At 47.1% G+C, this 26919-nt stretch overlaps 1 protein-coding gene across 8 annotated transcripts in view; it reads left to right on the top strand.

Annotated features, from left to right (window-relative positions):
* LOC116957170 (roundabout homolog 2-like) overlaps positions 1-25800 on the top strand; it is a 280412-nt gene extending 254612 nt beyond the window's left edge. For 4 of the 8 annotated variants that reach the window (XM_032979234.2, XM_032979182.2, XM_076052807.1 and 1 more), the window contains 10 exons: positions 1213-1470; positions 2147-2251; positions 5495-5639; positions 9837-10001; positions 13183-13421; positions 15674-15778; positions 20531-20656; positions 21259-21402; positions 23189-23326; positions 23713-25800. In XM_032979234.2, the coding sequence (XP_032835125.1) occupies positions 1213-1470; positions 2147-2251; positions 5495-5639; positions 9837-10001; positions 13183-13421; positions 15674-15778; positions 20531-20656; positions 21259-21402; positions 23189-23326; positions 23713-23717 (1430 nt within the window). In that variant the 3' untranslated portion in view covers positions 23718-25800. The remainder of the gene's footprint in view (positions 1-1212; positions 1471-2146; positions 2252-5494; positions 5640-9836; positions 10002-13182; positions 13422-15673; positions 15779-20530; positions 20657-21258; positions 21403-23188; positions 23327-23712) is intronic. The other 4 variants (XM_076052801.1, XM_076052814.1, XM_076052823.1 and 1 more) reach the window with 4 other exon arrangements.
* Positions 25801-26919: the final 1119 nt, after the last annotated feature.

Below are 26919 nucleotides of genomic sequence, written 5' to 3'. Positions count from 1 at the left end.
CTTTGGCATCTGAATATAGAATGATTTCTTGTGTAAGAGCATGTCTTGGACAACACTCATTCCACACCTCTCAGTTGAAATAGTAATTGTTATTATTTTTATGCCACTTTTTTGCCTTCAAACGTTTTGCAAAAGACATGATAGTATTCTGAATGATAGTATTGCGTGAAGCCTACAGATTCAAAAAAAATAAGCTTTTATGTTTATGCAGCAAGAAAGGACACGCAGAATGTTTTGTAGAGATCTTGCAAAACAGGAATTAGGGGGTAATCTGCGTGTGCACGTGGCATTAAGCAGCTCGGTCGGTTGGCTTCTGTGGGTCACAGGCCACAACTGCGAATGAGAGTCACAACGATTTCCAGCCAAGAAAAATGTTCGTAATTTCGACGGGAAGCGTGAAACGAGACGTGAGAGCCATTCTTTAGTTTGGACCGCTGCTTCCCACCCAGGACCCCCTGCCCGCGGAGCGGGTAAATGGCTCTCAGACTCCTAGGCTCTCGATTTAGCTGCCTTATTTCTGCGCCGGACGCGGATCGACGTCAGCACGGCACGCCCACCTCCTGGTTCCCGTTAATTTACTCGGCCCACCTTGGGCTGCAGGTTGACAGCGTAATGCTTGTCTTCTGAAATATTCTCATTTTGGTGCGGCGCCCTGGGTGTGTTGGTAAATTGCATCTGATTGTGTACTATTTCCATTGAATTCCCGTGACAGATTTTTTTTTTTTATCTCCGAAACACTTTGGGGGTTTTTGTCTTTGTGCTTATCACACGGAACCTTGCCATCCTGTTGTTGACACGGCTTGCTGCGCACAACATGTTTGTGTTCTTCCACCTGAATGTTATCATATAAAAATTAACATTACAGTACTAACTTTTAAAAAGTCCACCGTCAAACTTGAGGATGTTTAAATTACAAAGTTAAACTGTTTAAGGAAGAGTCCCTAAATATATTGCTTATGAAACCGAAGAGCCCCGAAAAATTATGCCCAAGAAACTCTCCTTTTTTTCTGAAGCACATTTCTTTTTGAACCTGAAACAATTTTTTTTTTAAATCTCCAACTATCACATGTAAACGTGGAAAATCTGAGAATCCTGATGAAATGAGCGGTGCGTGGTGGTGGTGTGCAGAAAAGCCGTTCAAACACCGACGCGAATTTCAGCCCAAGGGAGCGCGTTCACAATGCTCGCCGTGCTCCTCTCCCCTTAACCCAGATGCCAGTTTCTCTAATATGGGAGCGGAGGGTGCCAAGTCGTCGACGCTGGCGTCCGACGGAGCCATCTACAGCAGCGTCGACGTCAGCCGCGAGGCGGCCTTCTACAGCCCGGGCGCCACGCCCCAGGCCACGCCCTACGCCACCACGCAGATCATCCAGCAGAACATCGCCAACGAGATCTCGGCCGAGCGAGGGGCAGCCCCAGCGGGGCCCGCGGGTTTCGGCGTGCCGTCGGAGCAGGCGCGATTTGCCAACGGTAATTCCCACCCCCCCCCTCCCCCCCCCCGTTCATTTAAGCCTGTCGGCGAGAATTCCAGATCCTGTCGTTCACCCGTGACGCCGGATGGGCGCGCATTTAATCGTGCCCACATGAGGGTTAACGGAAGGGAAACTTGAAGAAGATGGGAGCAGTGTATACCCGCGGCAGATAATAAAAAAAAATATTCAGCGTCGCAATAATGAAGCTGTGACGACGATGCGCTCTGTTTGGGCGCCAAGGGGGACAAAGGTGACGCCATCAGTGAGGGGTGTTTGTGGTTTTCACATCTGATTTTAATTAGCGCAAGGCAACACAGCAGTCTTGGAGAAAACACATTTTTTAAATATAATAAATCACAGGAGCCCCTCCGTCCACATGCTGCTTTTTAATTTGCTTACCAAGCTCAGTTTTTGTTTGCTGTGAACATGAATATATATTTTGATTAATTTGATCCCACGTTGCGCTTAATTGCCTTTATTCATTATTTACCCTTTGATTATTATTTTTCTTTCACTGGTGGTTGTTTGTCTCGTTTTGTGTTGCCGCTTATTCAATCTTTTGTTGTTGTTGCTCCCATTGCAAATTCTGCCAATCCCCCCGCAAAACGGCCCCCCTGGCACCCTCCTCAATCGTGACCTCCGCCGCGATCCCTGCACGACCTCGTGACCCCCAGAACGTCGTGGGCCGCAGTGCATGCTGGGCGGTGCGGGTGGCCCGAGCCAGGACCATGGCTCCCTGGGTTCACGCCACAGCACCGATCGCAGCAGCGGTTCTTCAGGTTGGTCAGAGTCTGGCAGGGAGCAGGGCAAGCAACCAAAGAGACAAACGAGTTAATAAACCGTACATTTACTGACCATTGATTTATTGACTGATTTTTTTATTTTCTGAGAAATCAATTATCGGATGGGTGGATGAGTTTGGATCGTGGGTGAATACATTAAAGCAAATGAATAGGGAACGTAATGAGTTGCTATGGTTATCATGCCTAGTGTAATAACAGCTCCTGGTGTAGTAGCAGCACTTAGCGCTGTACATTTTTACTACTTTACCCTGCATATATATGCTAAATAATGCAAGTAATTAGTTTAATTGTTTAAAATAAGTGTGCCTATGTATGCGCTGCAAGTAATCCATTTATGAATAAGTAGAATCATAATAATTTACAGCCCTTTTGTAAATCCACTACTGGAGCAATGCCTCACCCCTATGTTTCAGTCATGCGGGTTGTTTGACCGTACTTCACCATGCTGGCCAAGTCCAGGTTGGTGAAGGGGGAGAGGGCCATGAGCATTTTAGATGTCGCTCACCACAGACGATAGACGGTCGTCGGAAATTGAACTCGGGTCTCCAGATTTCATGGCGCAGTGTGCTAACCACTGTGCCACCGCTCCCCCACCCCACCCCCCTTCCATTGATAAGCATATATACATACGAGTATGTAATTAACAAAGAAGACATAAGCTACAGTCAGATTACTTTAGATAAATGAGGAAGATCCTTAATCTGCCTTCATTAAGGTAACACAATTAAGGGGAGTCAGAGTCTATTTAATGCATCTGCTTGAATGTGTCAACTCAGGGTCTGTAAACATGCTTGTCTGTCATGCGGTACATTACAAAAAAATCACACCTATGCCCACGGGAATGCATGCAACATTGTCATTTGTATGCGACACTGCCAAATTTTGCAAGTGACAAGCAGGGTTACGGGGGTTAACATCCAAGGTCTTTTATATTGACCCATCACGTGGAGAATTTGTCTTACGTATTCATAATGCTGTGAGTTTTGTTTTATTATTTTGTTTAAGAGTATTCCGGTTGTGCTATTGGCATAATGTTTTTTAGATGAATCCATTCAGAAATCTCACTGAGCAGTGGGGGCCTGTGTGGGCTTCTGCAAAAAGGCTAGATAATATAATTTTAACACAATTTATCTCCAAAATATCCTGTACTTTGCCTTTTATTAACAGCAGGCCTCCCACTTTCCCATGCACTCTGCTACGAGATACTTTTTTTTTAAATCTCACGAGAATTAAACAGTTCATTTGGAGATCTGGAAGGCGCCTTTACAAGTAAATGTAAATTATTATTATTAAATTGTGTAAAAATACATCGAATTTTTTTTTTTCCCCCACCTAATTGGTGATGAAGTGCTATTCTTAAGAACCTGGCTTAATCTACGGTTGGCTGAACCAAAGGTTTCGAACCCAGTGGTCCTGACTCGGCACGACGACCCTGAACCACCCGGCTGCCTTTTTTTTTTTCTTTTCAGTATCTTGTAAGTTTAATTGGATTTTGTTGTATCACGCATGCATGCATGCATCCATGCGTAATTGTGGCGCACATTGCTGACCTGTCGTAGTACGCTATCTTTTTCTGTTTCCCGAAGCTTGTGTAAAGTAAAAGAGAAATCCGTTTTTAACTGAAAGCTCGTGCTTTGAAGTATCACTATTTTGGGGCTCATAACCACAAATGCCCATGGGTGTGAATTTGCCTTTGTCGACTGCCAACATCCATCCCCGATCATAAACACTGCCACTTGCACCCAGAGGTGATGATTTCAAGCAATATTCAGCAATCCTTTTTTTAGAACATTTTCAGTATTGAAAAGGGACCTCTTGGGAAGACGCCGCTACAGCTACTGTTGTTCGGTTCAGAAATAAAACGAAAATATATAATTGCACACGGAGAGAGCGGCAGTGAAGGGGTGAGCAGGCTGCTACAATCCGAGCAACCCGGATGCAAAGAAACATTTTTTTACAAATCATACGAGAACCAGTGGACAATATGTATGATTATGACAGTAAATATGATGATATATCTAAACAAACACAACTCTTCCAGCTGCAATTCCTGCCAATGCATAACACCAGTAGTAATTCGTATCTGAATCTAGTCTAAGCCTCCCCTAGATCAACTCAACCTTACATGAGCACCTAGTGCGCTGTGTCCGACATCAGCAATTGTGAGACAAAGGTGACTAAGCATGTGTTGTACGGCGAACTGTAGCACACATTAGATCCCATGCCGACTTTAATAGGCTCTCGCTAACAATACCTGGCCCAGCAGTCGGTCAGGCTAAGTTGGTGGTACAATCAATGCGAGAGTGTATTTGCAGTGCAGGTGGTCAAAACGATTCAGGTCAAATCTCACTAAAGAAGTTCAACATACATACACTGATCGCTTTATTTTTTACAGTGAAGTACAATCTTTTTAATTTTTTTTTTAATTACGCACATTTTGAGCATGTGAAATATTGGCGATACGATGGGCCCTCTGGCAAAATGCGTCGTTGGCCCAGACGGAGGCATGCATGAGCGCACCGAGCGGGCGCCCTGATGAGCGTGCCAGTGGTGGAGCGACGCGACACCAAGGGGTCGCCGTGGCGAGGGGGCCAGGCAACTTGCAATTTCATTTCTTAAAAAAAACTGTCGGGCTTGCACCACTCAGCGCCGCTTCACTCAGAGTGCCTGGACGCATTCCCGCTGAGGGTAAAACCTTCACCGCACGTGTCAGCCCGCGTCTCTGTTTGCCTTCCAAAGCCATGTGCCTGTCTGGAGTTTTAATATCGCACGAGTCGGCGGCCAGATCTCTGTTGGCAGACTCGTACAATGCGGTCAACTTGACAACCCAGGCCTGTGTAATGCCTGCAATATATTGTTTTGTAGTTATTTTATATTCTCCGGGCTTTGCTGTTGTCGCAGCGACAATGTAATTGAATTGTGCCAACCCTGTTGTGTGCACGAGACAATCAACAAGCAGAGCTATGAGGTCGTCGCTAGTTGGTAGTATGGCAACTACGTTCCTGAACTTTCCTATAAAAAAGATAAACTCGTGAATTTTGTACTTAGTGCGCAAATTATTGGTAGTTACGAAAAAAATCAGGAGTAGGACCTTCAGTGAGGATTTGCTGCGTAAATTAACTGCGTCGTTCTTATTATATTGCAGCATTGTGTTATTGACGTTGAGCTCGTCGATAAATACCGCCGTTGTCAATTTGAATTTGTTTCTGCTCACTGAAGGTGGCCGCGGAAAAAAGAAGTCCAAGAGCAAAACGAAGGCGGCAAAGGCCCCCGGGGTGAACTGGTCCGAGTTCCTCCCACCGCCGCCATCTCACCTCCCTCCGGGCTGCAACATGGACCAGTCCGGAGGTCTCCAGGAGGACGGGTGCGTTCATGTGTGGGGAGCTCTCATTAGTGGATTTGCTCGAATGCGCTAAAAGCGTAATGCACCAACATGCTTTATTTCACTCGCCTCTGTTTGTTTCGTTGGACAGCGTCCTATTGAATTTTAACCGTGAGATTGAAAGCTACAATTACGATTTTTTTTTACATATATACTGCTGCTGCAGTTGGCAAGAAATGGATCACAACTACGGAGGACAACATCAGTCAGTGATTATTGAGAAATGTGTGGAATTATGGGAGGTTGCACGTAAGTGCAACATTAAATAAACGATTGCAATACTAAATTACGGCAACTATTTGTAACCCGGCCTTTTGACCATGTTTCCAAGCCTCTTATCACCCAGTACGTGAGACCACGTGACTTAAAACCAATTAATTAAACGGTATGGTGTGGCGTAGCAAGCCTTCTATAGGCCGGGCATCTTGCTATTCTGTGGGGTAATAATTTGCGGCGGAAAGTCCTCTGCGACTGCACATCGCCCACTCCCCCCTCCACCCGTAGTTTATGGAGCGTGTCCGTGTGCAGCGAGCGGGCCGCATAACCCCACATGCAAAGCAACGTGTACAAATTCCCATTAATCTAATAGCCTGTTTAATAGAGTCCTACCATCTCGGCAGTGAACATTATCTCCTCCTCCCCAGCCATCCGGCTAAATGGGAAAAAAATTGCAACCCCACCGTGCCACGTGCCCAGCACCCACACTTAATATTCATAGCTTCTCTTTTCAATGTAGCTTTGGAAATGTCTTCAATCATCGCCTTGATTTAGGGCATTTGTCTCCATTTTCCCTCTAATGGAGTGATTCATACGTAGGGGTTTAGCACATGAGGCAAAATACGGGACGGCACGTTACACGGTTCGATGGGATGGGCCCTCGCTTGTTCACTTATTTATTTATTTTCCCCCAGTCGTGCTCGTGAGGAATTGAAGGTCTGAGGGGGTGCAGCGGTGTATAAATTGGAGCTTTCGATGTAAACACCACTGCAGCAGCGATGTCACCCCAGAGGTTAAATCTCGAGATGTAGGGATTTAATATGGGGGATATTGGCATCATGTTTACTTATATTGGGGTTATGCTATTATAGAGGTGAACATTACACTATTTTGATAGTTTTTTGTCTTCCTGGCTTTGCTACCTAGAACAGTCTTAATAATGCCATGGTCCTTGTTTTGGAAAATTATTTTCAATAGCAGCTGTTCATTATTTTCTCCATTTGAAGTGTATCTTTTTCTAGAGATTTCAGTTGCATTGTTTCTAATAGTATTCTATAGAGCAGACATTGAATGCCTCGCCTCTTTACTGAAGGCCAAATGGGCCTTTCAAATACTGTCCATTAACGTACACCCAAGCGTTATCCAATAATACCACAACAAACCTTAGGGCTCACCATTAGCGGGCTAAATTAGAAACAGTGTTGCCACGTTGAAAATATTACCCTCTTGTACCTGATTACCGCGGCCACGATAATTGCAGTGATTGATAAATATTGCTAGCGGGCCATTTATAAAGCGGCTACGGGCCTCATGAAATGAACTTAAGAGCCGGATCCAGCCCTTGGGCCGTGGGTTCCCCACCCCTGGCCTAGAGTTATTTTTCAGTTGGAGATTTTTTCTGCATTAAAGATGGGCGGGGGGGGGGGGCATGCCACAGCTCGTTGATCGTCGGTGCAAATGTGGTGAGGTAAAGTGTGGGTACTCCCACTGCTTCCAAGATGTTTGGCCACCATGGAAGAGTAGACCAAAATACCATCTAGATGGGACCCTGTAGAGCCTCCACCGGTGAAAGATCCTTCTGCCAGCAGAAGGTATGACCGAATCATTGTAGGACTGCACCTTTGCCTAGAGGTATTTTTTTCCCCCAGGGCTGGCATCAGCGCTGTGGAGAGGCTGCCTGAAAGCATTCCGCTCAAGCTCACTGATCCGCGGGCTCGCGTCCGGCAGCGACTTCATACGGCGACTGCGCGATGAATTATTAAGAAAACACATCCATTTAACCGGCTGTCAGAGGCGTCAACCTTAATTTGTGATTTTGCCCCTGTGAGGGAAGTGTCAGTGCACTAAGATGAAAATGGGACGAAGTAAAATCCAGAGTGTGGCACGTACAGCGGCGCTTTTACCTGCGCAGCGCGGATGGCGTCAAGGGAAACTAATTGCACGTTAAGGCAAAGCGCCTCTCTCAGGAATGGGGTGTTTGTGTGACTGCGTGGCGCAGTTGTATATTTTTATCCCTTTTCTGGAACGACGAGGGTTATTGCTGCCACCGTCGTCTTTGTGTCCCCGTCGGCTCCGATCTGCAACTCGCGGCAGCGCTCGGGGGGTGAGGGTGGGGGGTGAGGTGGGGGGGGGGGTAGTGAGGGTGTGGGGGGTGGGGGTTAGCGGCTGCATCAATCCCAAATTAAGGCTCCTTTAATCATATTTTTGACGAGGAATCTTATCCCAGATGACAAATGGAGCCGCTTCTCTGGCGTATTGGGTTGGGAGTAGAGTAACGGATTTCTGATCACTTAGGGCTGCGCCCTGTATAGATTTGCACTTGGTCAAGTGATTGGTGTGCGGGTATTTTCGTTTTTGCAAATCGGCATGGCCGCGGGCGCAACTTTGTCACCTTTAACACGTAGGCTTTCGCGACCAACATCATCCATAATAGAGGTTTTTGGGGTTAGATCGCATAAATATATACATGTGACGGGTTGGCAATGTTCTGTTTACATGACAGCCCTTACTAGTTAGCCGTGTCGGGTGGTTGCGGGTTTTAACGACACGTTATTATATTTACGCGGTCTATATTATGAACTGTGTCACCGTCTGTTGGTACACCGCGCTTTGTTGTGTGACCAGCATCATCGGCGGAAACGACGATCACGACACCAGCAGTGTAACCTAAACAAAGAAAGCCTCATGGTCCAGACGGATCACGATTTGGATACAAGAGTGGGAAGCTTTTTTTTTTTTATTCCCGTCTGTCTTTTAATGTTGGTCAACAAATGTTTCTCAAATGTAAAGCATTCCACCGATAGCAGAGGGTGAAACAAGTTGTGAGTGCCTTTTTTGTTTTGTTTTTAATGACAGTCAAACTAGGTTTGGATACTGTAATGGCTTTGGGTTCTTGTCCGAAATGCTTTGTGTGTTTATCAAGCAGCGTGTGTTAATAATGCTATCTATTGCACGGGAAATCAGCTTTGAAGTGACTTTTAAAAATCAAATGTCAAATTTTAGAGTCTTGACACCAAAATAAATGGAATGCTGATCTTAATTATGTCACAGTTTTAGTATTGAACATTCAAAACGATAGCATATATTTATTGAGCTTGACGCTTTCACTTAAATAATCCCTCATTTTATTTGTAATATTTAAATGTAACATTTTTTTTTTATATTATTGCAGTTCTGGAGGCTCGCTGAGCTATGCTACCATATATATATATTTATATATGTGTACACAATTCTGCTGCCCAGAATGTGCAGGCATGCATGCCACAGGCTGACTGCTAGAAATGAGGATGCCTCAGCCTCGAGGTCAGAGTATCCAGCCTAGAGGTCAGAGTAGGTGTAGAGTCGACTGTCAAGCCGGTGTGACGGCACAGCTTGTGTATACGAGGCTTGTTGTTGTTGCTGGGTTCCAGTTGCTCCATTCCAGGCTGTACAACGATGCTGCTCTCTCCCTTCTCTCTCTCTCTCTCTCCCGTGTTTCCCTGCCCTGACCCCCCACTCCCCCCCCCCCCCCCCCAGACTCCCCCCTTCTTCCCTAATGTATTTTTTCACCTTTGCACGGCGTCTTGAGATACAGTTGCATTTAGACGCTATATAAATTGAAATTGTTGTGCTGTCAGGTAAGTGGTGGGTAGAAGCTTTGGACCAACAAGGAGCGCTGAGCAAAAAGTGGCTAATCCTCAAAATAGTTATGGATTAGCGAGTACAAAACTGGGGGGGGGGGGGCACAAGGCCAGAAAAACCTCCCGAATGCCCCCCTTTTGCCGCTGACCCCGTGGCATGCTTCGCCACCCATCGGTGCTCGCCTTCCAGCGTACGGGGGTAGGCGGGGGGGGGGGGGTTAATGGTGCAGCTCTCAGCCAGAACCCCGTCGCTCCTTCAGCACTCGCTTTACCACGAAGGAGGAGACCCGAGCCACGTGGCTCGTAGCCAATTCCCGCCGTCTCCCCATGTGTCGCCTCGCAGCTACGACAGCGACGACTGCGGCCCCCCGCTCCCCGTGCGCATGTACCTGCACGGGGACGGCGGCGAGGAGGGAGAGGGCCCGAGCGGCGGTGGCAGGACGCACGCGGTAGCGGGCGTGGGCTACCTGGGTTCGCCGTCGCCCGGGGAGGCAAGGCATCCGAACAGGTACGACTGCGCGGATCGCCGTTGCAGCCCCGCATTGGGCAAGGTGGCCCGTTGGTGTCCACCGCACGTTTCGGCTTTTGTTGCCATTTTCATCTGTCTTGTGCCAATATGCTCAAGTGGTTGCCGCAACTTTCTGACGCCAATCAATCTGATGTCGCCGTCAAGCCATTCTCTGTTAGGGCTTCCACTCTTTGTGGCTCCTTACATTTTTCTCAACAGCACACTATTCATTTTCCTGTTGTTATCCACCCTACACGTGTGTCCAATTATAGCCAGTTTCCTTCACATCATATAAGATACTTCATCGTATTTTCTTTTGGGGTCGTTCCGCGCGTGCTTTCAGGCGTGACGTCCGACGTTTTGCTCCGTGTCCCCCGGGAGTTTCTTCAGGAACTTGGAAGAAGCTCCCGAGCACGTGGAGCGAAACGTCGGGCATCGTGCCAAACGGCACGCGGCAACGACCTAAAAATGCGTCGCAGGGCTCACCTACGGAGCGCAACCGCGGGCGGCTATGCGGCGGAATCCCGTCTACGCCCGCGTGGCCCCTTGCTCGGCGCAGCACAAAAAGCAATGCTGTCAACCCGGGCAGCTGGCACCGCCGCCGTTTTATTGCCTCTTGCATTTGCCCCCATCAACGAGTGAGCATCACTTCACTTTGACATGGGTTGGAATATGGCGACTACAGTTGTTGCGATAAAATTAAGTGATTTTTTTTTTGACGAGTGTCATGAATACAATGAAGGTACCGTTCAACGGCTATAAATATTCCACTGGCTTTGCCGTGAACAACAATGCAATTTGAAGTAAAGCATGGGGTTTATTTTTTTTTCCAGGGGAGAATGAACGTAGATACACAACATGCAAATGTGTGCATGCGATTAAGCTACGCGCACGCGAAAGGAGATCAATGATTACGGGCACGTGCAAGCGTTGCACGTCATAGTCGCACGTGAGATTGAAATATTAACCAAAGTTTCAGTTCATTTCCAAAAACATTTTTTTTCATGGTCACTCATTATACCCCGCACAGCTGGCGAGGGCCCAGAGTTGCGACGAGCACTCTGTACGTTGAACTTCTTCCGCACCATGCGTAGCCAACTGTGCTAATCGGAGGCGCGGGCAAAGAACAATAAACGAAACACGAATGGCAGCCCAAACGAAGTGAGCTTTCAATCTCGATTTAACAGTGCGTCCCAATATCGGAAGGAAGAGCGTTCGAGACGGCCGGAGAAGCGCAATCTGAAAGCGCGCTTCTGCTGTAACCATCTTTGTTGGATAAACGTTGACCACATACGACCGGTGTCTAATTCTGAATGCTCAACGTCGCGCCTGACCGCACATCGGGTGACAGAGCTGTAAACGCTCGGCTCCGGCTAAATCGAGCGTGCGCCAGCGCCGAAGCGGGGGGGGGCGGGGGGGGGGGTGGGGGACGCGGAGACGCAGTCTCCTCCTCAGGGCCAAGTTGAAATTGCAGGTTCGAAGGCCACGACAAGGATCTTGAGCCGTGACGGGCAGGGGTCAGGCAAAGGTCACCGGCTCCAGGCCGCTTGTGCCCGTCCAGACGGAGCTGTGCGTACGTGCGTACGTGCGTAAGGGCACAGCAGCTGGCGCTGCAGGAGAAGCAGGTTAAGGCTGTGATGTATGGTGGCCCTGGGCAGGAGCACTTATCGCCAATCTCCACACATTGAAGGGATGGTCCCTACGGCACTTGCCAGTGTTGCGCCGCATTCGTCTTCAGTTCCTTTTCCACCCGATCCGCGCCCCCCCTCCCCCTCCCCCACCACCAATTCTCTCTCTCTCTCTGCTCTTTTCTTTACTGCTACCGCCTAGGAAAATTGCTTATCGCGCCATGCTGTTCGTGTCGGCGCTCTGTTCGGTGTTTAACTTTGTGTTCACATCTCTCCCGGGCTTCTCCCCGAGGAACTGGCCCCAATGTAATTCTCTCGTTTGGAGCAGGCAGGTGATGGCCAACGTCGCACGCAGCCTCGAATGAATTTGATTTAAAAGCAGCGGCATTCTCGCTGCCCCCCTAATGATGATAATCAATGCAGAATGAGCAGCCTTCCCAGCTGCTTGCGTGTTACCGTTTCAAATGTGCACTCACTTTGCAGGTGCGTACGTGTGTGTGTGGTGCGCACACGTACGCACCTGTGTGTGTGGCTGTGTATGAGAGTGGGGAGCCGTAGTGCAGCGGTTAGCACGCTGCACTATGAACCTGGTGACCCGAGTTCGATTCCCGCTCACGGCAAATACCGGTGACAATTATCTTAACCAGTCATGGTCCTCTCCTAGGTCGACTCAGCCTCAAATGAGTACCTGGTGCGGTGCGTAAACATCACCACTGGGGAGACAAAGGCGGTCGGGCGTGGTGGTGGCCACCCACCCCCTCATGTACCGTGCCAGCCTTCAAAGGTGCTCGCTGACAGCACTTGCCCCTACAGTCTGTTAAGGACTATACGGGGGATCTTTGTCTTTTGTCCTTTAGAGTGGGAAGTGGTGGCACTCCTTTCTGGAGACCCATGCTCAGTTACTCCCCGTGCACGTCGATGGCAGGTGCCACGTGTACCTAGCCAGGGTTTGCGTGTGGATCCACTGCACCTGAAATAAGTAAAGATTTCGCTGTGGCACGAACATCAACACTGGGAAACAAAAGTTGCTGAGTTTTTTGTGGAGTTAGTCCCATCACCCACGCATGTGCCATATCCGCCTTAATAGGTGCTCACTAGCAGAACTTGCCCCACTATCAGCGACGCCAAACATGAGACTGTGACTTGTTTGTAATTTTGTATGTGTATGTTTGGGGAGTGGTGGTGCAGTGGCTCAGACACTGCGCTACAAGGCCCGAGGAAATTGAGTTTAAATCACGGGCATGGCTACCATCATTTGCAAATGCCATTTTACCTTGTGTTATCATACCAGGCCTTTCCCAGTTAAACTCAGCCTTAAATGAGTGCCTGGTGCGGAGCGTAAACATCAGCCACTCAGGTGAATACGGTTGCTGCATGGAGCCCTGGCCACACCACTCCCTCGTGCGCCGTTCTCTCCTTAATGGGTGCTCGCGAACAGCACTTGCCCCAATTTTATGAATGTATGTTGAACTTCACTAGCACTGCACGTAGCCAAACCTTGCTAATCGTAGGTTCGGGATGACTTACAGGGAATCTTTGCGTGTCTTTGGTAGGGGTGGCGGTCAGGGCACGTTTGTGCCCATCCCGAGGGCCCCATCCATACCCCACCTGTACGGTGGCCCAGCGGTGACGTGCACCTTGCCTGGCACAACGCTCCTGTGCCACTCGGAGCCGGAGAGGCTGGAGGACGTGGACCCAGACGGCGAGGCAGGAGCCAGCGAGCACCAGCCACTGCGCAGCATGGAGTACACGCTCGCGGCGAACGGCGACCATGCGGATAACTCCGTGCACGGTAAGAGCCGCCGCGCGTAAACGTACGATTCGCATACAATGCAGGCGGTCGTGGCTATGCACGGGGCCTGTGATCCAGCACTGCGGAGGCAACGGGGGTCGGCGGATCGCAAAACATGTTGGGAAACTTCCTTCAGTGGGCGTTGAGGAGGTGCCATACTCTGGCGTACCAGGAGAAGGCAGTAGAACGAAAAACGTGGACTCTACCTGTTCCGTCGGTATGGCATCGAGTGTTTCCCCATCGCACGTGCATGGTATTCTCTGGGTGCTCCAGTTTCCTCCGACATGTAAACACCCATTAAAGTGGCAAATTACACCTCAATATAGAGGACAGCAGAGCTTGGGCAATTGTTGGTGCCGGCTCACCATCTGGCTGCCTTCCAGCTCGTCTGTGGTTCCTCGCGCCTCTGAGTCGTTATCCCTCGACGAGAGTCGTCGAATTCTGTGCGACCACATTACAAGTTGCAAATAATATTATTATTCTTCGAATGTGGATTTAAACAGCGTCTTAATGCCATCACACGTCAATATGCTGTACAGAAAAGGGGAAAGCTGACCACAGACTGCTTGGGGCAAGTGCTGTTAGCGAGCACCTATTGAGGTCAAAACTGGACACGATGGTGGTGGTGTAGCCAGCACCATGCCTAGCTGATTCTGCGACCCCACAGTGCCGGTGATTACGCAGTGCACCAGGTACTTGTTTAAGGTTGAGTCGACGTAAGAGATACCCAACACCATTTCATGTCATTTTCACTGACACCAGCTGTGGCTGGGAATTGAACACAGGTTCTTAGGTTCATAGCGCAGCATGCTAAACGCTGTTCCAACTTACACAAATATCCATATACACACACATGCATGCACACGCACACACACACACGTGTCACCAGCCACACAAACAGTAGCATTCATCACCAGAATGTTATTGGTTTCTTATATTATTTATTTTAGCCTAAAATAGAAAATTCCAATTTCTTCATGAAATAGGAGATAGTCAGGGACATTACTTTGCAAGTACTGTCAATCTCGCCCTCTCTTCGTGTCCCTTTTATGTTTAAAAAAAACACACACACACACTTCACTTAATACATCATGCCAGCTCGACCTGAGGGATTAGCAGCCAATCTTTATAACCTTGCTTAATCCCCCGCAGAGCCCTCACTGCATTTCTGGATGCTCTTGCTGCTTAGCGAAATCCTCCTCGCCGAATGATCAGCCTCACACTGAAGTGCCCCTGGCTAGACTGGCCGGCCACTCAGAGGGCCAGGTGTCAGTGCTGCCATTTTGCCACTCGATTTGGAGAAAAATCAGTTATCCAAGGCATAAGCGGTGCCCGAGGCAGCATCTTGACCTGGAGTGGCTTCGCATTCTGTCAAACTCTGTTTGCCGTGGCTACGTATGGCTTCTGGCGACCTCTCTCTGCCAAGTTACCATCAGTTGCTTCCCCGACGCGCACAAAAGAATTTCAACCTTGCCACATACTTCCAATTGGCCACTAATAGATGTTTGTCGTTTGACAGGGCCCTCGGGCTCTTTAACTGTTCTCGGTGACTTGTCAACGACAGCCTTGGGAGGGCACGTTCTGCGAGCCGTTGCATGTCCAGTGTGCAATTCCCCTACATGTTGCCCCCATTAGAACGGATCACACGGCCTCGCTCCCGGTTCTCCTTCCTGCGTCACTGTCTTTCCTGCAGTGGCCATCTGATCACCACAAGGGCATCGGTGACAGCATGGGGCCCTGGGATTGGTCAATTTAAATTTATAAAGATCGGAGTGATGACAAGGAGCTGGAGGGGAAATAATGTCATATAACAAGGCACAGTCAAAGAGATGTATGTAAACAAACTTGTATTTATATATATTTCAATCATAACCACACTTAATATTTTATTTTTTTTAAATATAACCACTACTGTTGGCATAACAAAAAAAATTATGACGCTGAAACTTCTCTACTGATGGGGATTCCAAAAAAACTAAAAACATGTAAATTATATTGGGAGACACATGCCAACAAAATACTAGGCTTATCAGATGGAAAGTTTAAATTAGCCTAACATAAGGTCATGATGCTTTTTCATACGAATTAACTCAACAAAACCACATTTGTTTGAAAGAGCAAGCCAGACAGCATTAGTCATTCCACGCAAAATGCCCCGTGAACCCAACCGGTTCTCGGTGGCCTGTGACCTCCTGCTAATCCCCGTTATTTGAACTCCCGAACAAACTGCCATTTACACTGTGGGCCCACAGGCTCTGCCAATGGATGGGACGCGGTAACAGACATGGACGGGGTTTGTTTCGGCCAGAACGGCTGGGCTCGGGGATTCTCACCCGACATGCCACGCAGCCAGGACGGTAAGCCCTCGTGCATTGCACCAAAAAAATATCTGGACCCTTTGCAATTTTATATATATATTTTCTTAGTTTTGAAAGAAATGGAAAGAATGAGAAATATAATCCGAAAAATGTCATCGGCAATTTCATACATCCATACTTTTACGTGTGTTTTTGGAAAGCAGTGCAGTGTCCTCAGCGGTTTTGCACTTCAGCAATTGTTTTTTTTATGTTTCGATTCCCACGAGGAACTTGGGAGATATTTGTTTCGGCACAGTTGAAAACGGGCCATGTGTTACAAATAAGAAAATGTGAATAACAATATGAAGGCCCCAGAAGGCTGCAGGGGTCCAATGGCAGGAATGCACAATCCCCCAGGAAGAGTAAAAAACCAACTGGCACCAGTTTGCGTAAGCTGAGAGGGCTGATAGCCGGTAAAAAAATGTGACACGAACGTCTATCGGTCGCGCACAGTGAATGACACAATTAAGTCTGTAGCGGACCCCATTTATAATTGGCTTTCGTCAGCTTATTCGTACCAACAGCTGCAAAGGAATTGCAGTGCAGAGCTAATGCAAAACTTGATAGTGAAGTGCTAAAAACGAAGATTCATGCACTGCGACACGGGCGAAAACAAGCTATTTTAATACAGTCGTAATGTAATAACCTTAGTTGTGTTCACGACTGGCAAACATGTTTCAAAATGTCACTGGTGTAATTGGTTCTTGGAAACCTATATGTACCGTTAATGCACACTGCTTTATATTTAAACTGGTTTTGGCTGCACTGCCAGATGTAATGTGTAAAAAAAAACACGTGACTCATGTCACTTGTAAGCTAACCCCCAGAATATATGTTGTAGGGAAGAAAAAATTAATGTCTGTTATGGTGACACCTTCATCAGAAGATTGGTTCAACATAATTTGCATGCATGTGTGTGTATGTATGATTGTGCATACATACACAGACCGTACAGACTGTAACAACTACAGGGGCATCTCACTCCTCAGTGTGCCGGGAAAGGTCCTGGCAAAGATTATTCAGCATCGCCTTGCCAGGCACACTGAGGAGAGGCTTGCGGAGCCCCAATGCGGTTTCAGGAAAGGGCGGTCCTGCACAGATACCATATTTTCTGGCCGTCTGCTACAGCAGAGGTGTAGGGAATTCCAACAAAATCTACATCTCTGCTTTATTGACCTGGTCAAGGCCTATGATACCATCAATGGGCCTGGGCTCTGGGTTGTTCTTCGTGCTTTCGGAGTCCCTGACCCGCTGCTCATGATCATTAAGGACCTTCATGATGGTGAGCGGGCCCGGGTAAAACTACGTGGTCGGGAGTCGTAGCCATTCCCTGTTCACCTTGGGGTGCGACAGGGATGTCCTCTGGCTCCCACATTATTCAACATATTTTTCGACCACGTAGTTCGTGAAGCCTTCAATGACCGGAGCAATTTCTATCTGGTACAGATACAATGGGAGGCTGATCGATGCCCGGGTGCGGTCAAGGGATGGCTCCCTATTTGTCAACCACGTTATGTATGCCGATGATCTGGTAATTGCCGCTCACTCAGAGGAGGAGTTGGAGGTGCTGCTGCTGAACCTGCAGCGTGTCACTAAGAGGTGGGGCCTTACCATCAGCCCCACCAAAAATAAGCACCTGCCTGGGTATTTTGTACCATCAGACACTCCACCCCCACAACTCCCAATTGGTGATGGGGCAGTTGTGGAGAGAGTGGAGTTTCCCATTCCTGGGCAGTGTGCTCATGACCGGCTCTGGTTTGACAGCAGAGGTCTCACTCCGAACCAGTCAAGTGGCATTATCGTTTCATCAGTTGCGTAACGCTGTGTAGAAGCTACCTGGTCTGTCGCTCCGCACGAAGCTTCAGGTCTTCTCGGCCACGGTCATTCGCTCCCTTCTCTATGCTTGCGAAACGTGGACCCCCCTAATAAAACATCTTCGCCGGTTAGAAACATTTAGGCTGGCCTGCCTACGTTCCATCCTGGGTTTAACCAGGCTGGATTGTGTAAGGAGCTCACAAATCCTTGAAAGATCTGGACAAAGTCTCATCGGTGAGCTCCTCCGGCAGACAAGGCTGCGTTGGCTGGGTCATGTAGCCCGCATGCCCAGTCACCGCATGCCTAAACAGCTTTTGTTCGGCCGGATAGAGGGGGCTAAATGGACGCGGCACGGGCTAGAGAAGAGATGGAGTGATGTGGTACAGGAGGATGTGGAGCTGAGTGGACTTGCCGATAACTGGTACCAGCGGTGTCAGGATCGACCTCTGTGGAGGAGGCTCGTGAAGGACGCTACTGGGCAGTTGGAGGCAGTCGCCCTCCAACAACAACGGAGGGCGGAGGAGCAACGCTCACAACGAGCAGAGCGCCGGGTGGCTAAAGCACAGCAAGTTGGCACAGTAGGGGGCACAGGTGGTGCATCAGCCAGTCGTCTCATTCAGTCGACTTGCGGCATCTGGGTCTGCCCCGTGACCTCCTGCCAGCGGGCGTTCGACACTTCACATGGCCTCAACGTGCACAGCCTGGCACAAGCGTCGTGGTGACGTCACCACCACTTGGTGGCGAATGGCGGTTGTTGTAACTCAGCCTCAAATGAGTACCTGGTGCAATGTGTAAACATCGTCACTGGGGAGACAAAGGCGGCCGGGCGTTGTGTTGGCCACCCACCCTCTCGTGTGCCGTGCCGGCCTTCATAGGTGCACGCTAACATCTCTTGCCCCAACAGTCTGTGAAGGCTATACGGGGGGTCTTTGTTTTTTATGGTGCTGATGTGCTGTCTTTTCCTTGAAAAGTAACCAATGTCTCTGTGCATGTGCAATGAGACTGCGATTGTGCATAGATAAAAATAGGACAGTTATAATGAAACAAGTACCTCTGCAATTTCACCTCCCACCAAAGTTACACGCAGTGCTTAGTGGTCATTAATTGTACGTGGCAATATGATGGATTATTTTGAAAGCACATGGTATAGACTTGGGGGTTGCTGCAGGCAACAAGAAATCTGCCTCATGTAGCACAACTTAGGAACGCTTCTCGTAATATTTGTATCATCATCATCATCATGAGCCGCGGTCTGTCCACTGACGGTTAAGGGCTTCCCATGCCCTTTCCATCCCTTGTGGTCCTGCAATGCCACAGTTCTTCTGGCTCCCGTAAATGAGCTGATCTCACAGCTCGGCCTCCTTCCTGGCTGCCCTCTCATGTGCGTCTTCTTTTCTCTATATATGTGTAATTTTAACTTATTTCACACCATACATAGCCAACTGTGCTGATCAGAGGTGCCGTACTGTCACCAGTCTTATCCACGAGCCATCATAACCTCTATCAGTGATGTGTCCTGCCTAGGCCCAATTATTATCCTTAACAGCCATTTCTATTTCGATTTAAATCTTTCGTGACTGCAGGAATTCATATTCTTGGTTCTTTCGGTAAACTCACGTAGAAAGGAAATAATAAAATAATACAAATAAACAATAAACTTATCACTTTTGTTTTATTTGTATTATTTTATTATTTCCCTTCTATGTGACTTTACCGAAAAAAACAAGAATATAGCCATTCTATTGTCCGTAATTTGTCTTCCATGTGTGTCTTCTACTCAATGTAATTCCAAGCATGCGTTCTTCACGCTTCTTGGTGTACTTTTCAGGTTATCTTCCATTTCCTCTGGGATTAACTTTAATTCTGATCCGTATGTCATAGTTGGGTAACATGCGCTGATTTAATTTTTCATTTTCACACTCATTCGTAGTATTTTCCCATGGAAAAATTTAATTTACAAATGGCAGACGCTGCTCGTTCTCATTATTCTACTGGAAACCGGCGGCGCTTTCTGCTCTCAGGATGCGTTCTGCTCGACACCGTCAGTATGGCATGCCTTGGGTACACGCCAACTCAGGTCAACCTCGCAGCAGCAGCGGCGGCGGCGACTTTTGGGTCAGCCGTCGAACAAAGACGGTCACCGCATCGCGTGGTTTCAGACGCGCTTCTGCGACTGCGTGGGACGTTCTCCCTTCTGATATTAGGAAACCACTGGGAGCTTTGCATGTTTAAATCGTCTACATTGAAAACTCATTTCTTCAGAACTGATTTTTGTGTTTAATTTGTTGTCCTTCCCCCCCCCCCCACACCTCTGATTAGCACAGTTGGCTACGTACGGTGCGCAAAAAGGTTCAACATACATACAACAAGGGAATAATGTTCTCGTCGTGAATTTGGATGCAGAAAGAAGGAAAAACCCAATTTCATATTTAACCTTCAGACTCCTGTGTGCTGAGAGAAACCCCCTGGGGGGACCTACTGTAATTATTTGAGGCAGGGATAAGTATTCTGCCTTTTTATCTTGAACATTAGCAGATTTCTGCAGCAGACAGTTTGTATAAATGCATGGCACGTGCAGTGTGTTTCGTATATTTTGTCTCAAGATTTATATTATGGCGAACAACCATCGACCCCTTTAAAGTGAGCTACGAACCAAAACAGAATTTAAACATATGGCAATAAATTGCGTTTATATACACACAAAAGACTAAAACAGATGGTTTGGAGCATCGGCCATTCTGCGGCTGTATCTACAGCCTTCCTTACGCAACACCATCATGAGCTTCTAATTAAGTAGCTTGCGATAGACGATCCCAAGCCGTCCTCCATCGAGCCTCATTAAAGTATTTTTGAAAAACAAAAGGAGGCGATTAATCTGCAGGAGGAACGGTTTGAACGTAACGGGACTAACTGAGGTGGCACTGTCACCCTCCGCAGCAGGCAAATCCCAGAGTGGCGGGAGGCAGCGCGGACGGCCCCCCAGCCCGGTCTCGGCGGACGGAGGCCCAGGGCAAAGGCCTCGCGCCGGGAAGAAGAACAAGCACGGCAACAGCAAGATGGACGGTAATGTCTGCAATGACACCGCTCCCTTTTATCTCCCGTTCGATCGTGATCTCTCTCTCTCCGAATGCCACGCTCCCTCCCTCTCGCTCTCCCTGAGTTTCTTTCTCCCGAATTCTACTTTCTTTTTGGCAAAAGAGGCATTCACATCGCCGCCACTGTTACGGAAAAAGAAAAAGACAGAGGCGAGACAGCCAAAGTAGTTTCGGGGGTTTTTTTTTCGGTTCATGTCATGTGGCTTTGAGCCTTTTGGCGCACAATCTAGTGGGGCTTTTCTGCGGATCACATTAAGGTTAACATCAATCTTTTTGAAAGCTAAAGTAAAAGAAATAATTAACATTTAAATAGTGTTGAAGTCATGACTCACAAAACATCGCAATTCCGCAGTTTAGCCGTAATTGGCTACAATAGCTCTTACAGAAACGCCCCATGGGGTCCCATGGGAACCCCATGGGACAATTTGGTGAAATGACAATGGGAAAAAAAATCACCATTTCCCAATGAGCAGCACCATGGGACAGTCCTGTGCAGAGAGGATAATTTGTTGAGAGCTAGCTGTTTTAAAATAAATGCCAAACCGTTGGGCTTCCCTTGCACCGTTACAGACTTGCCACCACCTCCGCTGCCTCCACCCATGGGCACGACGCGGCTGATGAGCCTGCAGCAGCAAAAGGGCCTGACGGGCTCCGACCTGGGCCTGGCGTCTCGTGAAACCAGGGGATCAGCTGAACGTCTCTACCATGAATCGGGTAAGGAGCTGCGATCACCTATGGACACACAAGACATTTAGGAGGTCTCAAAGAGCTGCCTGCATGGATGCTCAGAGCCGCAGCCTTGTGATACTTTAATTGTTTTATTTTTGGCAACCTCGGAATTCATAGTTTTTTTGTTATTTTTGGAATCACGTCAATTACTTAAAAGTTTTTTTGGCAAATGTTATGTAATTGTGTTGATTTAGCACCTAGAGAGGGCCTCATTTTGCTTTCTGCCAAGTACTTTTGAATTGCTGCCAGGTTTTTGAGTTGGTTTCAACATGAGACCAGTACACTGGCTCTATGAACTTCTACTACAACGGTAAATATCACTCTGGACACGGTGCCAGGTTGGTGAAATAAATCATCCGAGTTCTGCCGCAGATTAAACAATAAACGGTTTGTTCGAAGAGCACTATGCAACGTCATCAGTCTTGTTCCAAAAAAAAATCCCCGCTCAAAAGGGCACACATTAAAGACAATGACCAACAAGCCTGATCACATAACAGATTAAGCAACACGATTCCTGGCACTGTCACTGCCAGCAGTTATTTTAACGTTTATTGAGTTTTATATAGATTTTTTTTTCTAGTCGTGGAACGAGGTACTATCGTAGATTACAATTTGAGAAAACTTTAAAGTACCCTCTGGTATACGTAAATATTCCTCCAACACGCTGGCAATTGATAATATTTGTAGTTACAATTTTCAGGACTTGAATGTATACATTTTTCTATGTTTTTTGTTGTACCGTCTACGTAGTCTAATTAGTGTATATTTTATCATACATTAACTCAAATACGTCATGTATGGTTGACTTAAAATTAATGCTAACATCGGAACTGTTAATTGATATGTTCTTTACATGGATTATATACAGATACTTTCTTGGCATAAGTTGTAAAAAATAGTTGTAGTTAGCTGCAGTAAGTAATTACATTGTAGCAATTACAATATCAGCTTTTTGACATTTTCATTATTAGGGCATATATTGAGCCCTGGTTGGCATAAATTGCAAAAAAAAATACCCTTGTCAGTCTCCAAACTTGGATGGCTCTCATGCGTTATAAAGGATTAAATGTGAATACAGTAATTGAAATAACACTAATATATGTATTTGGCTATCACATAGAACTGCACATTTCCGAATAAGAGTGTATATGTTATATTGTTTTTACATACCATTGAAAAATGGAATAAAACTATATAAATGTGATTTAATTTAACATAGTAATTAGTAAAATAGTTGTCAGTTACTGTTATGTACAATCATTCACATTTGGATATAAGAAAAAAACAAATCGAGCGATATTTATATTTATTTATTTTTAGGTGTGTATTCACACATACGCTGACGACATCTTTACTGTAAGACTGAATGGTAATGAACTACAGGAAATTACTGAAAAGCATGACAAATGGTGCAAATTGGGGATAGAGATGCATACATACATACAAACAAGACAAAAAGTCATGGAAAACATATTGCACGGTCGAGCTTGGTTAGTACTTGGATAGGTGACTACGGAGACTTGCTTACCGGACGTTCCAGGCATGGGTCTGAGAGGTATGAACAGAGAGAGATTGCAGTGCTGAGTGTATCTGGATACTCTGGTTCCCTCTCATATGAAGCCTAACACTCATTGATGGAATTGGCCATAAACCCCAATCTAGCGGAACCTTCCTGTAAACGACTTCTCAAGACTTAGAGAGTGTTTCCTGGGTGAATTATTGACCCTCGCATGAAATGCTCTATCATCTCGTTGTTTGTTTTTCTGTGCAGATGAAGGCGAGGGAGATATTATGCCATACTCCAAGCCGTACTTTCCCAGCAGGGGACACGTGCCTGCTCACAGCTCCTTACCGGGCCCCGGAGGAAAGGGCTCTGCCAACGGCAGGAGGGCAGAAACAGCCAGAAATGGTGAGCTCCCAGGCAAAAACAAGTAGCGATAGCGTAACCATAAAATCAGCACCCAGCTGCCCACGTCGGCAAAATTCCTCATCCTAACAAAGCATTCTCGTTGCAGAAAATTTCCATTTGTCATTCGCAGTGACGATGCCATTTTCTCTATTTTTATTAACCCAAAACAAACCTGCGTGGGGTCTAACAAATGACACCGACAGTCATCGGATTTCAGGATTTCGTTTTCAGTGCGCTAATATTTTTTGTGAAACTAGTATTTCATCAACGTGGTGGCGTCTAGATATAGTTGCGTTTTTCTTTATGTTTGTTGCCGCCTTTTCTCTGCCCTTTCCACTGCTTGAAAGCTGAACTAATCCCTTGATGCCTTTTGTGTCTTTTGGCAGAGTGAGCTGCACTCGAGTGGATGGCCATCTGAGTCGTGCTGGCCTCCTGGATACGGCAGGTGGGGGGGGGGAATAATGGTGCAATTGAAGTCTCCTACTTGTTCGGCGTTATTTAGCGGCTCTAAACGGCCGTAAAAAAAATGTTCGGCCGCAGACAAAGGACCTGGCTGGCAACCCTTACGACGATATTTAAAACAAACCGGATTTTTCTGTGTTATAAGCCATGTGGAATCTGGTAAAGTAGTGGACTCTGTTCTCACTAAGGCCACTGTCAAGTTTTCCCGTCCTTTTGTTGCAATGTCCATGTCTTCCCGTCACCGCCACCGTCTGCGTTGGCAAAAAAAAACTAATGTTTTGGGTTTGTGGCGTTTATTTTCATGTTTCTTTGGACTCGTGCCATCGACATTGATTTTTGATTAATCACTGTTATTTAATGTTTGCACTGCAGATAGATTATAAGCACAATAATTTTGTTCCTTTTTCTCCTGTTTAATTTTTTACCCGACGTTCATTCGGTTACAGTGACATTCTCTGTTCGTTATCGTTTTTGTTCAAACAAATTTAGTACAAGCCAGATGTGTGGAGGTGTCCCTGTAATTGGTATGCCAGGCAGCCTGTTGACTCGTTGCCTTCGTACCGTGTGCGGGCGGGGGGGGACCGTTATAAATTGTGAGGATAGAATTTTCACACACAGAAAATAAAAACGTAAACTGTACAGTCAAAAATGATGTAATTAAAAAATGTAAAGGATGTGCGATAACGCAAGGCCTCTGCAAGCAATGGGTATTTCCATCTGTTTGTAGCACCCTTTGTAAATACGTCGTCCGTTAAGAGCACGTTTTAGGCTCTCCCGCAGAGGCCTTGCCGGGATTATTCCAGGATGCGCATGTAAAATGATGCTGTAGTGTGTTTCACTGTTTTACAGGCATGTTGTTGCTGGCTAAGCCGGAGGTTTTTTTAAACTTTTTTTTTAATGAATCGTGTTTTTGACAAGCAGTATTTTGAAGAGCGGGAACACATAAATCCCCCCCCCCCCCATACCCTTTCCCGACATAAAACCCCGTTCCTTAAAACGTTAAATGCGCTCCCGTTCGCTCTCCGTTTGCTGTGACACTTAGCTGACCATTGTACGTATTGCAAGAGGAACATTTTGACGTGCAGAGATCACCCATAACTGTCCGTACCCACCACTATACATGTAGCTCATTCACTTAAGGCCTCTTATGCACCAGGATACGCGGAACCTGCTTTTCCAACCTCAGTGTACGCCATCGTAAGAGGCGCCGTAGCTCTACTGTGGAAATCTATGCAGTTCATGGGCGAGGCCGGCACCCCAGCGATAACGGCATTGCAACTAAATAGATAAGCCTTTTCGGCCAACGTCATGACGTCACACCGCACACGTGTGCCTCGTAATGACGTTACTTGTGACGTTGCGTGTGACGCCACGTCGCACGCCTTGCGTGATGGGATCTCGTTGACCACGGTTCAAAAATGTATCGCAGTCTGCACCTGGCACAAGTCCGCTTCGAGAAAATGCACGACACGGCCCTGTCAGCCAATCAAGATGGATACAAAACCTAAAGTAACATCTAGGAGATGCAAGTACAAAATGTAAATTATGTGTTAAAACAAAAATTAACAGCTGCGTAGAATTTCTATTGAAATAAAAATATTAATTCATAACGCTTTTTTTCAGACATTGTGTTTTCGTTACTTTCGAAGTGCTTTTCCCGTTTTTCATATTCCATCAAGGTCACAGTGCTAAGCGATGACGTCAATTTGATGACTGAGATGTGCATTATGATAGGCGGTGAGGTCACACGACCTCCCCAATTGCAGCTGAAATTCAAAGTGGCGCTGCAACCCTCCCCACATATTTCCGTGTGCAGCCATCGTGCAGAGCTGGGTACGTTAAACTGGGCTCCATAGAGATCGCCCCTGAAACCAAGTCTACAAAAACAGCTCATGCGTAACCTCGTGCATCAAAGGCCTTTAGGATATTCACTCGATGGGCACCCCAATTCATGGTTTCGATTTGCTTCAAGCCACGAATGCAAATAAATTAAAGTTTTATAATAAAGACAAGACGGTGTGACGGGCTCTTGAATTGAGTGTGGGCTGATTCTTATTTTAAATGCGAATTATTGGTCACACGTGGCCACCTCCCCAGCGCTCGCGCGTGCGTGTGCTCTCGCGAGATAATGGAGGGGGGTTTTTTCTAGCCCAACAATACCTTGAAGTCGACCCCAAGGCATTCCCCCCCCACCACCACCACCACTCCCCCATAACCATCACAAATCAAGTGACGGCAAACTTTCTCTTGACAACGCACAGGTCACCACGGCTCACGCATACAAATGAAGCGGGCCCTGGCACCAAAGCAAGCGTGTGACCGGGAAGTCCCCCTTTTTTGGACAGGAAGAGAGGAACACGCCCCAGGTGTAAGGAGTTGAGTGGTTGTGCGGTGATTGTAATCCAGCCACCGGTGTTCTTGTGGACCCAGTCGGGTGGAGGGGGGGCCGCTGGGCAGATGCAAACCAATAAAAAATATTCGGGTCCAAAGGAGCTCAAGGGACCCCCCCCCCCCCCCATTTCATTAAAAAAATATAGGGTTCTAAATATGAGCTTCAATTAAGATCCGTAAAAGCCAATTACAGTAAATCACTCATCTTTTGTCTGCATCATGCTTCTCTCACTACACCTCTCCTGTTGCTTCCATGTCACCACATGTCATCTCTTTAGAAATTGCATTAATTGCAAGGAGGAGGGGGTGAGGGGGGGAAGCCACAACACGATTATGCTTAGCGCCACCCAAATGGGTTTACACTGCCACTGTGTGGACACGTATCATCGGGCCCACTTCTTCGTAAGTTGATGTTCGCGCTTTTGTGTGATTTAACAAGACGGTAGAAGCCAGTCGCGTGGGGCCTGCTCGCACAAACCGAAAGAGTAATTGTAGCAATTACAATTAGATTGATTCAATCTCTGCCGTAACCAGTTAAAGCTAAGCCCCCCCCCCCCCCCCCCCGAATGCAATTCCATTTTCCAATTACTTTTCTGTGTGCTCTCCAAAGCGTTGTTATTTTTAGGATTGTTGATAGTTAATGGAAATTCCTATGGCTCAGAGGACCCAATTAAGAATATATAAAAGGAATAAAACGGCAATTAGCAAGCACCCCACAACCTGCAGGTTCATCACCACTG

Source organism: Petromyzon marinus, chromosome 3 (assembly GCF_048934315.1).
Source record: "Petromyzon marinus isolate PM22_M1 ecotype Great Lakes invasive population chromosome 3, UKy_Petmar_22M1.pri1.0, whole genome shotgun sequence".
In the NCBI taxonomy this organism is placed as follows: Eukaryota; Metazoa; Chordata; class Hyperoartia; order Petromyzontiformes; family Petromyzontidae; genus Petromyzon; species Petromyzon marinus.
The sequence above is the reverse complement of the archived record's forward strand: the minus strand, read 5'-3'. Positions and strand labels throughout refer to the sequence as shown.